This window comes from Phycodurus eques, chromosome 5, assembly GCF_024500275.1.
Source record: "Phycodurus eques isolate BA_2022a chromosome 5, UOR_Pequ_1.1, whole genome shotgun sequence".
Lineage (NCBI taxonomy): Eukaryota > Metazoa > Chordata > Actinopteri > Syngnathiformes > Syngnathidae > Phycodurus > Phycodurus eques.
Window position 1 is genome coordinate 29,130,955 of NC_084529.1, and position 14,259 is coordinate 29,145,213.

Sequence of the window (14,259 nt, forward strand, 5' to 3'; positions counted from 1 at the left end):
TTTTATTCATATTATTATCACAACAAGCATAATTTTGTGTAAATCTATGTACTATACACATGTACACTTAAGCACCGAATTGAGGTGTGGAGTTGCAATCGACGTCTCTGTGGGCAAAAAGGGGGAACGCTCATAATATTTCAGACCATGCATCAACTGAAGTACTAACATCCTCTCTTGGCCACCCCTCTGCATACTCTCCGCAATGGTCCAGCCCTTATTTGCATACGTTGTCTGTGGGTAGCTGCACGACCAGCAGGGGTGGATTAGAGGAGGGAAGTGCAAGAGGACTGTACACGCATGAGTAGGAGCACCGAGTGACTGTCTGACAAGCGGAACTGACACTGTGTGGACTGTACTGTGAAAAGCAGCAGAGTTATGTACTGTGCTCATCCTGTCTCAGGCGCAGGCAGCAAGTCACTGATGTATTGCTACAACATGAAGCCCGTAAGTACATTTATGTGCATCTTTGGAAGTTAGTACTGTGTGTGATGCTGATGCTGATGCTGATGCACACTTTTGTGTACACTATTCCCAGAATATTTGCAGAGCTTCGCTTGTTACGGTGGTCGAACGATGTGTTCTGCACCAGCTCACAAGTCATGCAATTTCATCTGTAAAAAAAAAAGTGATAGGAGCATCAGTATGTTTTGAAATTGGGTTTTTTTTGGTTTGTTTTTTCCCCCCTTTGATAACGAACTTGTTTCGGGTTAGATATGTGATTGATTTCTATTCTGAGCGACGAGCATCTCAGCTTCAAGTGCGCAACCCGCACTGCTGAAGCTGGAATTGAGCACAACAGCCCAAGTACTGTACAGTTCCATTGTCACAGCACACTCGCGGCCTTTGCACTTTGACAAAACTTGTGTTTGAATGGCTGCCGCAGCCTGGCAGCAGCGAGCATCTTGACATGAAGCAGATTGCCCGCTATTTCTATTTGATTTAAGATGTCCCTCCACCGCTTCAGCCATTATCAAAGGCAGCTTTGATCTCACTGAGACTAACCATATCCAGACATCATGGATCACAGAGGCAGAAAATTGGTTGCATGTGGCTGCTTGAGGAGCAAAGCGAAGTGCAAGTTGATATTACTCTTATCGAACATGATAATGTGGTAACGTAGTGAAACCTCGCAGTAAAGTACTAGCTTGTTTGATCGTTTCCATGTTGTTTAAAATATTATTAAGGACTCAATGGTCATTAAAATTGTTGGAAATTAAACATTTTGCTTGAAATGTATCATTTTTTAACTTAAGAAATTAAAACAGCTATGCTTATCCTTATTTCATATTGTTTCAAAACCAAAATGTTTATTTTTTTTTAAATTTTCTTTTTAAAACATTGCTCTGACACCTTTGACATGACTCCGCAGCCTCACAGGGAGGTGTGTGGCATTCAAACGTCATTAGCCTAATAGTATAAGTGCCCAAATCATTTTTGAGCGTTTCGGGAAAATAAGAAAAAAAAACACAACAAATTCAACAAACAAGAAGAGTCCAGTTGCCTTGATTCAACCTTTGCGCATTATTACCATGACCTGGATGATTGACAACCTGCACAGATGTGCAAAGAAAACAAAAACAAAAAAACAAAAAAACACACACAAAAATTTTAGCTATAGCACATTGTTGTTTTTCATTGATCTTGTTACAGTAAGCTAAAAATGATCTAAGCAACTATGCTATTAGGCTAGTGATATGTTTCCTTGCACTATGAAGACCTAAGATTGATTTCACTTTTGCAAAATGTATGTTGGATGAAATGAATTGACCATATAACAAAGAAACATACTTGCTTACTAATCCTTTCCTACTTAAGGCCTTTAATTGCTGCAGAAAAAAAAAAAAAAGAGTCCCTTATCATTTGTGATGCCATGATTGATGGTTTCTAAATCAATGCTACGCTAAAAGAGGATGCCATGGTGACGGCCCTCCTCTCCAGCGGGGGCCAGAGGAGGCGTGCTGGGGCGGGGGTGTGACCATTATTAACGGGTCGCCTGCTATGCTGATGGTAAGGACGACAATTGGCTTTATCCTTTGCCATATGCTGCCCATGGCGGCTCAGACGGGCCCAGTGTCGGCAGGGGCTCCTCTGTTTGGCCTGGCCCGCAATCATCATGGGACTCATGCCAACCAGGGTCACGGCTCTGTGTGTATACGCGTGCATGTGTGTGTTGTCGCCCAAGCATGCTCAAGAGAGTCTTTAAAAGCCTGCTTTACAGGACTTGTCGTCCGGGTAACTGACATTGATGCTGTGCAGGGAGTTTTAGTTTCATTTCCCGGGCCACATCAAAGAACTGGAGGGAGGTGCAGGTGCAGTCCAGACCTCTCAGTGTGTGTGTGTCAGTAAGGACGCATGTGTTGTGTGTGTGTAGTCCTGTGCAATACAACTGTAGTATCGTAAGTGGAAGCTTAGACAAATTCTGTTTTTCAATTAATTTCTCCTCAGACAAAAAAAGGTTCAACGAGGTCAGACTGATTCTTACTTGGTTTCCTCGTCGAGGCTTGTAACTCAATTTCATTAAGGAATTGTATTTCAGCCCTCTGAAACCATCAGAACCCATCACGATTAGGGCAGGGATTTCTCATGCTGAATGGTTCCTAAATCCGGATGAGGAGGTGCACGGATCTGCAGTTTATGGATTATCGCAATAGCTCTAAGTGTGCATCAGCTCTCTGCTTTGTTTTGAATATGCTGTTACTTCCGTTCGCCGTAAACTGCGTGTCAGTTTGTGTGACCAGGTTTACATTGCCCAATTTGAACACACTGTTCTTCTTATTTAGATTTATGGGCAGTCTCCCGGTAATGACGACATCAGCCAGAACTCATCTTTAGATCCGTCCAGCAAGGCCTCCAGCAATGTGTTTGCCAGCACTTTTTTTGGTAAGCAAAATGAGAAGGACTGTAGATCTATTCTAAGCCATAAAAAGAACACTGCTGTTTTGAGATGGCCACGTACTTAAAAATGAATAAATCCATAAAAAATAGAAATAGAACCCAAATAAATTCAGATCCCCATGCTTCTAAGTCGCTCAAAAATGTCAACACTGGCTTAATGGAGGGTGTTTATTATTTCAGTAAAACGCTTATCTTACTGTACCTATGTATTGTTTATCATTTCTATGTATTTATTATTTATAATGTGCTTTGATACATTGTGCGAAAATGAAGTTCGATACCATAAGGCCGTGACAGGTAGTCTGCTAGTCGGCATGGCTCTATTTTACGGCTCCACTTACTAGTTTCAATCGGTTTAACAATTGTGAACCTGATATGAATGTCCCCTGGTCGTTGCATTTTACAGATATCGGTAGAACTGACCATTGTTAATTATTAACGTAAGGACAGACTTTGCACATAAAATAATAATATCGGATTTGATGAAATCTGTGACTGGCAAACGTTTTACACCAAGTACCACTTCAACAAATACTTGGCTACTTTTTATTCCTCAACATTATATTTGATATTATTGTCAGGCACTGTAACATTATGAAGAGTTTGAACATTAACACTGTGCTTAAATATAGAAAAACGGACATATGTACTAATGACTAAATCAAAATATATTGCACATCACAGTTAAATAACAATTATAACTAAATTAAAGATTAAATACAAATGTATCATACTTAAAAGTGAAATATAACTGAAATGAACTTAACAAATGTACTGTACTGGATTAAAAAACAATATTTAAACCACTGTCACATTATGCACAGTTTAGAATATTTAATTAGTGACACCCCCCCCCCCCCCCGCCCCCGTTGTAATTCCTCTTACAACACAGGTTGACAGACTAATGAAAACACTGCATTTTACCATTAAAAACACATTCACTGCCATTGACTGCTTTAGAAGTCAAATATCCATGTTAACGGGGAGGGCTGGCACTGAATGACTTAAAAAATCTGTACTGAGTAACTAACTAGTAATTTTAATTCAAAGAAAAAAAATTCTGCATTCAAATAGCTTTTTTTTTTTTTTAAAGTGAATGCAATCCAGTTTTTTTTTCAAATCATCTGGACATTTTCATGGATGTCATTCAGCCCGTGCAGTTGATTAGAAAGTTGATTAAGTTTGATATACAAAGAGACTGTGAAAGTGGTAAATAACGCTGAATTCATTTGACACCCGTGCAGGCTGCTCTCGAGTTTCATGTCTGCTTGAGATACTGCTTCAATGCTACATGTAACATATCGTCATCCATTTTAGAGGGCGCAAGCAATTTGCCCGACATCTGGAATGCAGTAAACGGGCTGAACCAGAATGGCTATGAAGGTGCACTGGGAGCAACCAGCAGCCACCAAACGCAGCCGGCGAACTACAGCAGTCTGCAGCCGCACGGCCACCTGGTGAGATTTAAATCCAGGATGTAACATATTGTGTTTTATACCCCGACACTTCACTTGTGTGTTTTGTCTTTTTGTTTAGGACTATTCTCCACATTCGGCGATGGCTGCAGACACCAACAGGGCTCTCCCTCCCATGTCGACTTTTCACCGCAACAACGCACCGTCACACGTCCCGTCGATAAACGCAACAGACAATTCCGCAGGTGAGGCAAGAGGCCAAGATGCTCCTCCAAGGCTGCGCAAAAATCGAACGCCAAATCGAAGAGTTTAAAGGCAAAAGCTACATCGAACAATGCCGTGACAGGTAGTCTGCTAGTCGGCATGGCTCTATTTTAATTGTCCAAATGGCACTTGGCGGCTTTTGCATTTGAACTCTTCCATATTTGTACTGAAGTTGTTTGTCTGACCACCGAGTGAATAATTGGAGTTTGTTAGCTTGCAAGATTACACACAAAAAAAGCACACCCAATTTAAGTGAAGCTTTCAGCAGGTTGAGGCACAGATGCCGAGCAAGAACCTGTTAAATTACAAAGGAATTCATTTTTATTGTATTTGATACATTTTCACAACTGAATGGAAGAGCACTGACTGCCTAATCCTGTTTTAAATCTTAATGTCTCCGATGGACGATTCTGCAATCAGTGTTCTGACAAGAACGAGTCAGTAGTTAGCAATTGTGAAGCCAGACACAAACACAAAAGATTGCGATATACTGTATGTCCTGCTAGCAGCCAGTGAACTCCTGCTGCAACATAAGATCTTGTCATTTATACATAAACAACAAGAAACTAACTCAAAACGTGTGTTGCGTAGAGAATGGCACAAGATTATTGGAGTAATATTTTAGATCCTGAGGCGGGAGGTGTCAATTGAAATGATGTAAGTCCCCCTAATAAAAGTGAAAAGGTTATGGAGCATATTTTAGTCCACTTTATTACTCTCACCATGTTAGATAGAAGCATGTAAAACATTAGGATTTAGGTGGATGGGACTTGGATGGGATTCTGGAGCACGGTGAAATTCAAATTCTGCGAAATGAAAAAATAAATTTGTATCTCTATCTGTATTTTTTTTTTTTTTAATTTTTTTTAAAAATCTGAATGTATCTGTTTACGGCGGCACGGTGGACGACTGGTTAGAGCGTCATCCACACAGTTCTGAGGACCCGGGTTCAATCCCCGGCCCCGCCTGTGTGGAGTTTGCATGTTCTCCCCGTGCCTGCGTGGGTTTTCTCCGGGCGCTCCGGTTTCCTCCCACATCCCAAAAACATGCATTCATTGGAGACTCTAAATTGCCCGTAGGCGTGACTGTGAGTCTGAATGGTTGTTTGTTTCTATGTGCTCTGCGATTGGCTGGCAACCAGTTCAGGGTGTACCCCGCCTCCTGCCCGATGACAGCTGGGATAGGCTCCGGCACGCCCGCGACCCTGGTGAGGAGAAGGGGCTCAGAAAATGGATGGATGGATGGATGGATGGATGTATCTGTTTACGATACACACACCCATTTGAACACATTTTGATGTTTGTTATTCTCAGGGAACCACACAAATGTGTCAGGAGGGTCACAGACTGGCGATACGTTGGGCAAAGCCTTGGCTTCTGTAAGTATGCAGCGCCACAGTCACACTGCATCAATTCATTTGTTCTCTGTTACAATCAAACATTCAAAACAAGACTATAAAACTAAAGCGAGGGCCCCAGGGGTGCAATGCAAAGAGGAAATTGTACGTCTTTCCTGGCAGTAGCCGGCGAGTGCGTATCAGCAAAGGGCTACTACTCTCACACTTTTTATTAGCTGCTGACTAGTAATATGATCACAATTGATGAGTTAGTTTGGGTTATGAGCCTCCTCTAAAGGCAACAGCTGGAAGGCCCGGTGCAGAAATGACAAGTGCTTTTAAAATGATCCATGCCCTCGTCCCACTCATTCTCCTCCTCCTCTTCTTCTTCTCTCCCTCCATGTCTGCTGCCAGATTTATTCCCCCGATCGCACCAGCAGCAGCTTCCCTTCCAGCTCGTCCACGCCTGTGAGGTCCCCGTCCCCTCTGCCAAACGCCAGCGAACCCGCAGGTAAATTGTCGAGTGGCTAAAATCGGCTCCCCCCTAGTGAGACCGTGTTTATTTAGCTTGCCATTTTTCCTTTTCAAGTGATTGTGGTTTAATCTCTGTGCGCTCTGCTCGTAACAGGAACCAATATGTGGCCCCGCGGCTCGCTACAGACACCTGTGTCACCACATTATGAGTCTTCACTTATATCCATGGTAAGACCGGATTATTTTGTTGAGTCAATATCACCATAAGGTGCCTTTGAGACTTCCCCTGATTACATTCAAAAATAAAACAAAATTAAAAAGCGGAGCAGTGTGTGGGACATGCCAAAATGGTATAAAATTGCGCTGTCAATATAAAATATTTTTAGAGTTGATTCTTCTATCGAGTATTCTGTCGATGAATCGTACAAAATTCATTTTGCAATTACATTTTTTTTCAAAATCTTTTCTTCAGATTATTATCCGATTGTTGTTCCTTTAATATTGTTTAATGATTAAACAAAACCAAATAAACAACAAGCAATGTCACATGACAGGAAGTGATGGCGTACTCACCAACCTTTTTGAAACTGAGGTTGCTTCAGGTTCAGTTACATTTTAATTACAGGTTATTCATACCCTGGCCACAAATAACATTTTGTATTTTTTTTTTATTTTTTTTATTTTTTTACCATTGCACTTCTTTGTTATTATGTATGACACTCACTGGACATAATGTAAAGTGTCCATTATTGCCTTTACGAAGATAATGCATTTTTATTCCATATAAACTGTCAGTATTGCTACTGTAGCAGTTTGTCTATTATTATGCTTTAGGATTGATTAAACAAGAATAAACGTACCTCTACTCTATAGTAAATGTAATCTATACATATGAGAATGTAGTAAATCGTACAAAAAGATAAGGACTGTGTTACATTTATTCTTAATTATGTTAGCGTTTTTATACTATGCTAAACTAAGCTAAGCGAGAGTAAGCTAATTGGGGCTATGCTACCCTGCTGCAGTGCTAGATAGATTAGATAGATAGATAGATAGATAGATAGATAGATAGATAGATAGATAGATAGATAGATAGATAGATAGATAGATAGATAGATAGATAGATAGATAGATAGATAGATAGATAGATAGATAGATAGATAGATAGATAGATAGATAGATAGATAGATAGATAGATAGATAGATAGATAGATAGATAGATAGATAGATAGATAGATAGATAGATAGATAGATAGATAGATAGATAGATAGATAGATAGATAGATAGATAGATAGATAGATAGATAGATAGATAGATAGATAGATAGATAATTTTATACGACATATTGCGCCGTTATTGGGGTCAGTTAAAACATGATGTAACAAATATTGTTCCCCTTTCAGTCTCAGATAGAAGACAGACTGGACAGATTGGACGATGTGATCCACGTTTTAAGGAACCATGCCGTCGGTCCCATACCCGGCCTGGCCGCTGAAATCCACGGCCTGCTGAACCAGAATCTCCATGGCCGACCAAACCCCGCCGGCACGCTGCCGCTCACCTGCCACACCCCAACTATGGTTAGACTTAGCACTTAGAAGCATTTAAGTACGGAGCTGCGTGGATGCAAATGCCGTCGTGCGTTTGAGTGCGCTGTTCAGTTTCTGGACTTTTCCGCTGAGCTGTTATCAGCAAAATAGGAAACAGAACACAATGGGTGAGAATGGAGAAACGTCACCCTTGTATAGGAAGTGTACTGAATGTGTGGGGCGATGGGGTTTGCCTAAGATACGGCATGTTTTTCCCGTTTCGCCAAGTGGGAGGATTTGGGGCTAGCGGGAGGGAAAGTATATACTAATCCCCTGCGGGAGAGCAGTATTACATTCTACTACTTTGGATGTGTCGATTAGGAGTGAATCATTCCTGAAGCGAATTACTGGTGTAATAGAAAGTATAGAGCAGTTTTAAGGGGAGGATTAAGATTGGGCCTGTACAGAAAGTGATCCACTCGGGAGGGTGTTGGATACAAAGAAGCAGATGTTGGTTTTGTGTCGCTTCCATAGGAGTTTAAAGCGCTGTACTGTACCATCGTTTACAATCATAATTTCTAGGATTCTCACGTGTCCTCTAGTGACCGAACACATATTGTAAATATCGGCCTTATCTCATCCGCTTCTTTGTGTGCCCCAAAGGTGGGGACTGTCACCATGAATAACAACCACTCGGCCTTCCAGGGCCGCACACAAAATGGACACCTGTACGCCGCCAGACAGGTGACCACAGTGGAGCCAATGACGGGAGGATGCAGAGGTGACTCCCATTGCTGATTTTTCTTAGCACAATTTTGTTTTCTATTGTTCGAGCAACAATCAGCCGCCTAACTGATTTCACAGTGGCTAACATTCCCTCTTCCCTTCCAGGGAGTTTGGGCATTCCGGGGAATGCGGAGCTGAAGATGGAAAGCAGCGAGAGGGACGACATGATGCACACCAGTCCCAGCTTTGACAGTCAAAAGTCAGATGAGGAGAGCGAACTCAAGACGCATGGAGACAACAGCACGAGGGACAGGTAGACCTTAATGCTTTTAGTTTATAACTTTATTGCCTAGTTACTTTCATGCTTAACAATGTAGGATTAAAAAAAAAAAGAGCCTACACTTACCGGACACTTCATTAGGTGCAGGGTGAACAACCTAATACAAGAGCTCTGAGGTGGGCCATGCGTTTGGTACCTCGTCCTTCAGTAGGGACTTAATAGACTTCTTAATACCACCACCATCACATCGCAAACAGAGAAAGCTTGAATACAATACAAAAACACAATATACAGCTCACAACTGTGCCATGTTGTGTACATCATTTGACAAAAACATATAAAACACTTAAATATCATTTAGCATACTTACCAGAGATGCTGATTGTAAAATGTATGAATGTGGGCTCCAGACATGTTTTGCTAGTCCAACTTGGCTTTGTCTGACCGACCAATCAAAGGATGGAAGAATTGCTGCTGATATTGTGGGCCAGCCAGCTGGACCTCTGAGTCAAATTTGAATCGGATTAGTTAAAAAAAAAAAACGATCTCATTTTCAGATCTCGGCAAATTCATTTCAGTGTTTGTTACATTGGCCAGCACTACTGATTTTGAAGGCCCTGGGCAGAAGAGATTGACAGAGGCTGAAATCTAACATACACATACTGGAAGCAGTGCAGCCAAGAGAAACAATACGAAATAAAGAGGACAGACAAATATTAGAATTTAGGTTTGTTAATGTAGGTCAGTGCTTCTCATCGTGTTTGGGCCAGCAGAGAACTTGAGAGAAGGCAGCGCTGACCCTGACAGCTAACCCCTGCAAGAGCTATATCACAACTTCTACCTTTACAAAAATCACAGACAGGATTGATTTAAACTGTCAGACATGTAATTAATTTAACAATGTTTATTATTGTGGTTATAGTTTGCAGTGGTGAAGAGCTCGCCCTGCACCGTAGCGACCTATTGGAATTGTCGACTCGCTTTTTCACCCGAGTAGCACACCGTTGCCTCATGAGGTGTAAAGATGTATTACAGTTAAGTTCAAGACACTTGCTAATCAATGCTTTGAGTCAGACCTGAAAAAATGTATTATTCACATCATATACATAGCAAAACAAAACATAGCCATGAGCTAAATAAAAAAGAATATTGCCGCATCAGTGACAGCGAACTGAATAGTTGTGGTCCAGCCGATGTCATTACTCACTGTCACTCTTAGTGCTTCAGTATTTGTATCTGACGTTCCTATGATTAGCTTTTCTTTCGTACAAAAGCATGCAGCATATTCAAAGAGGGGGAACATCAAAGCTTATAAGATCAGTTTAACAATGCTATTTTGAACATACACATTTATTTCTCATTGTTTTGTTCATAATTCACTGAAACAGAAGAATGACAAGACGCTGTGCCAAGTGGCAAGCATTTATGTTCCTTTAAACAATATTTATATGTGTCACATATAGTAATACTTGTACAGCATTTGTACTTCAAAACCATTTGGACAGGTTCCTATTTGCATGACAACGCTAACTCTTATCAAAATCCCAATGAGGCTACAACTAAAATGATGGCTAAAGCAAGAGAATTACGATTTTTGGAAGCGTGTAAAGTTGTAGGCCTTTAAATGGAATAGAAACTCTGACTGATGTCACTGCTAATCAATGTACATGATCTGTCCTGCTTTTCATTATTTTACCATGTCAAAACGACTGCTGTGAAAAAAGATCATTGAGACGAGACGTCTTGCAAATCAAGAGAGAAATCAAAAAAATAGTGGGGCGCCATGTCCGCCTCCCAATTCTGAGGTTCAGGGTTTGAATCTCAGCTCCGGCCTACCTGTGTGGAACGTGCATATTCTCCCTGTGTTTGCATGGATTTTATCTGGCTTCTAGGGATAGTTGTCCATACAATATGTGCCCTGCGATTGACTGGCGACCAGTCCAGGGTGCACCCCAACCAGTGGCGGGCCACGCATTTGGTACCTGGGCCTTCACCGGGGGTTTACCTGACTTAACGCACTTCTTCACTTCATAACACCACGATCACGTCGCAATTATAGAACCTACCAAGACTATGCGAAAATGTAAATTCAAAAAACAGCACGCAACTGTGCTGTGTGCATCATCTGGTGCAGTTGAGAATTAGTAGTTATCTATGAACACACACACACGCGCAAAGCATAAAAGACGTAAATAAAATACATACTACTCACCGGAGATGCTGCTAACTGAATGCATAAATGCGTGCAGATCGCTACAAATGTGTTTGGCTAGTCAAACTTGGCTTGTCTGACCCACCAATCAGAGGACTGTTGGGAATAGAAATAAATGAATACAATTTCATTGAACAATGTTAGGATTTTGGGTGCAAGTGCACAATGTAGTGGCCAGTAGAGGGCAGTATAATCCACTTTAAATCCCATCTCCTCCCTAGACTCTTTGACGTCAATAAACTTGACATTCACCTTCCTCTCCCATCTTGTCCAATGTCGAAGTATCCACGAGGATGAAGATCTGAGTCCAGAGCAGAAGGCCGAGCGTGAGCGCGAGAGGAGGATGGCCAACAACGCGCGGGAGCGTCTGCGTGTGCGCGACATCAACGAGGCCTTCAAGGAGCTGGGCCACATGTGTCAGCTGCACCTGAAGAGCGAGAAGCCGCAGACCAAGTTGCTGGTGCTGCACCAGGCTGTGGCCGTCATCCTCAGCCTGGAACAACAAGTCAGAGGTGAGCGCCGTACGCAGATGATCAATAACACTCATTGAGAGCGATGTTTATATTCAACCAAACCACTGCTCGTCTCTCAGAGAGGAACCTCAACCCGAAAGCGGCGTGTCTGAGGAGGAGAGAGGAAGAGAAGGTGTCTGCTGTCATGTCAGATGCACAGTCCATGCATGTCGCATTTCATCCAGGTCTGACTGACCCTGCAAACCCAATGGTCCATCTCTGAGGCTCCAAGTCGTCAAACTCCCGATTATCAATGTGGACTTTATGCTTCCAAAAATGACCTTCATGATCATCTATTTTTATTAACATTTGGTTGTTGACACAGTGTTCGAGGTGCACTAAATTGTCTGTGGGAGAATATACAGTACACTCCTCACAAAAAGTGTGGGATAATTGGGCCTTTGGATTAAATTTTAGGATCATCTAAAATGCACTATAAATTTTATAGGTCAACTTCATTTGACCTTTTCTAAACTTTCAAGTTCAATATTTCAGTGCTTTTTGTATAACTTGCTGTTCTTTTACATGGAGCTAAACAGCGAAAGTCATTGTTTGAGCCTTGAGTCGACCAATACATTTCCTGGTTCAGTTAGAATTGCAACAGTCCTTTTTATAATATATAATAAGTCAACGCTGTGTCTCTGTCTCGAGCAAAATTAGAAGCAGAGACTCTGAAGTGTAGACGCAGATGAACAATCATTCCCTCGCTTCTCCAGCACACTTCTTACTTTGTGCCTAAAACTACACAGTACTTCTAACAGACAAATGCATTGTAACTTGCAGATGTTTTGTACACTTCTTTTGAAATATTTATTATCGTACCTGGCTGGATGAAACACGGTTGTGGAGTGGCGTCTTCTGCAAGTTTGGCAGACAATTTAACAGTGCATCGCTATCTCTCGCAGTCGCGGACATGACATTTCCACGTGTGCTCAGACAGCAGCTGTATTAGTTGAGTGGTATCGTGAGTGTGCAAGGTGCTGTGTGTGTGTGTGTGTGTGTGTGTCTGTGTGCGACTGTGTGCGACTGTGTGTGTGTGTTTCAGGAGTTGGACCATTCTGTGAATGAACAGATCTCCAAGAATGTTTTAGTTAGCATCTATTGAAGCTGTTCTTTTATTATTATGTTTAGCACTGTTACAAAAACAACACTGGTGGACAAAAAACAAAACACTTGTCACAGATGTCATGCATTTTCAGATCTAGCCCAAATGTTTTTTTTTTTTTGCATGTTTAGGATGTTTAATTGTTTTCTAAGTTATGTAACTTATCTTTTATACAAATGTATGTAAATGCTTTTCTCGCTCTGATTTTACAAAGGAAACATTTTCTTTGCATGTTTCAGACACAATGTGAGTTTTGAGCAATATGCTAAGGCAAAATGCTGTTTCTTTGTTTTTCTCTGAACAAATCTGACATAGTCATAAAACGTTCTGCTATCATAACATGTACAGTATGTGTACAGTTGAAAGTAGCCTAACGGCTCGTGTCTGCATATAGCAATACATGTTTTTGAGTTCTTCAGTTCACCTTTGATTTGGGATTCATGAAGACAATTCATCAATTGAGAACACCTCAACTCAGAGGACCTGTATGATTTAAAGCAGACTAACAACAAAGCCTGGTTTATGTACTGTACATACTAATGTATACTTGACGTGTGAGACAGTGATGTACTGTATGCAACTCTCTTCAAATACTGAAACTTGATATGGAAAACATAAGTGTCAATGTATTTTTCCGACAAGGGATCCTCAAACTGGGGTCCGGGACCCCCGGGGGACAGTGAGCCATAGCTTGGGGGTCTGCAAAAGAATGTATACCTACATATGGGCTCCAGCGGCCAGTAAAACAAACATCATAAATACTCCTCCCTACCTTAGCTTTGGGCCATTTAAAAGCTAAATGTAAATTAATGTAACACAGATAAATCCTTACATGAGTAATGTTGTTTTTGTTTTATTTATTTCAAAGGGTGTAATATGGCAGGACTTTTTTTTTTAAGAACAAAGGGCGTATTTTGGGGGCAGGGGTATAGTCTACAGAGAATCAGTCTTTTCTAGAATAAAAGGTGTAATATTACGAGAATAAAGTTTTGTTTTTCAAATACACGTGTCAAAATATTACTTGTTAAAACTATCTGAATATTGCAATTTTATCTTGAAGGATTACGACTTTATTCTCTTGTGATTACTATTTATCATCCCAACAAAATATACATGTCCTTGTAAAGATTATAGCTATCTTTTTGGAAGAAAAAAAAACCCCCCAAAAAACAATCGTGTGTTATAACATTGCAACTTTTTTTCTCCAATAAATTTGTTATCGTAACAGACTTCCTCGAATATAGGCCATTTATTTAATTCCTATTTCATTTAGCGCAAGACGTGGTAATTATGTTTAATTGGTAAAGTGTGTGAAGCACTGGGTTAGACAAACAACCAAATGACCTCGAGTATCTGTTTTAACTTAATAACAACCACAAAAAAAACTTAATTTTCGCCAGTAAAATAGTCTTTCGGGACGATATATTGAAATTGTCATTTAAAACATTTAAGCAAGAATGTCATGAGGCCATCCTTTGTCACGTGACTCTTGGATGTCGGACACTGA

At 40.9% G+C, this 14,259-nt stretch overlaps 1 protein-coding gene across 1 annotated transcript; it reads left to right on the forward strand.

Annotated features, from left to right (window-relative positions):
• Positions 1 to 271: 271 nt before the first annotated feature.
• LOC133402812 (transcription factor 12-like) lies at positions 272 to 13,631 on the forward strand. The gene is made up of 12 exons (XM_061676977.1): positions 272 to 447; positions 2,784 to 2,883; positions 4,216 to 4,355; positions 4,435 to 4,558; positions 5,891 to 5,955; positions 6,328 to 6,424; positions 6,542 to 6,615; positions 7,792 to 7,968; positions 8,581 to 8,698; positions 8,809 to 8,956; positions 11,418 to 11,647; positions 11,728 to 13,631. Exons 1-12 carry the CDS (start codon positions 379 to 381, stop codon positions 11,868 to 11,870), a joined length of 1,485 nt encoding a protein of 494 aa, XP_061532961.1. The 5' UTR covers positions 272 to 378; the 3' UTR covers positions 11,871 to 13,631.
• Positions 13,632 to 14,259: the final 628 nt, after the last annotated feature.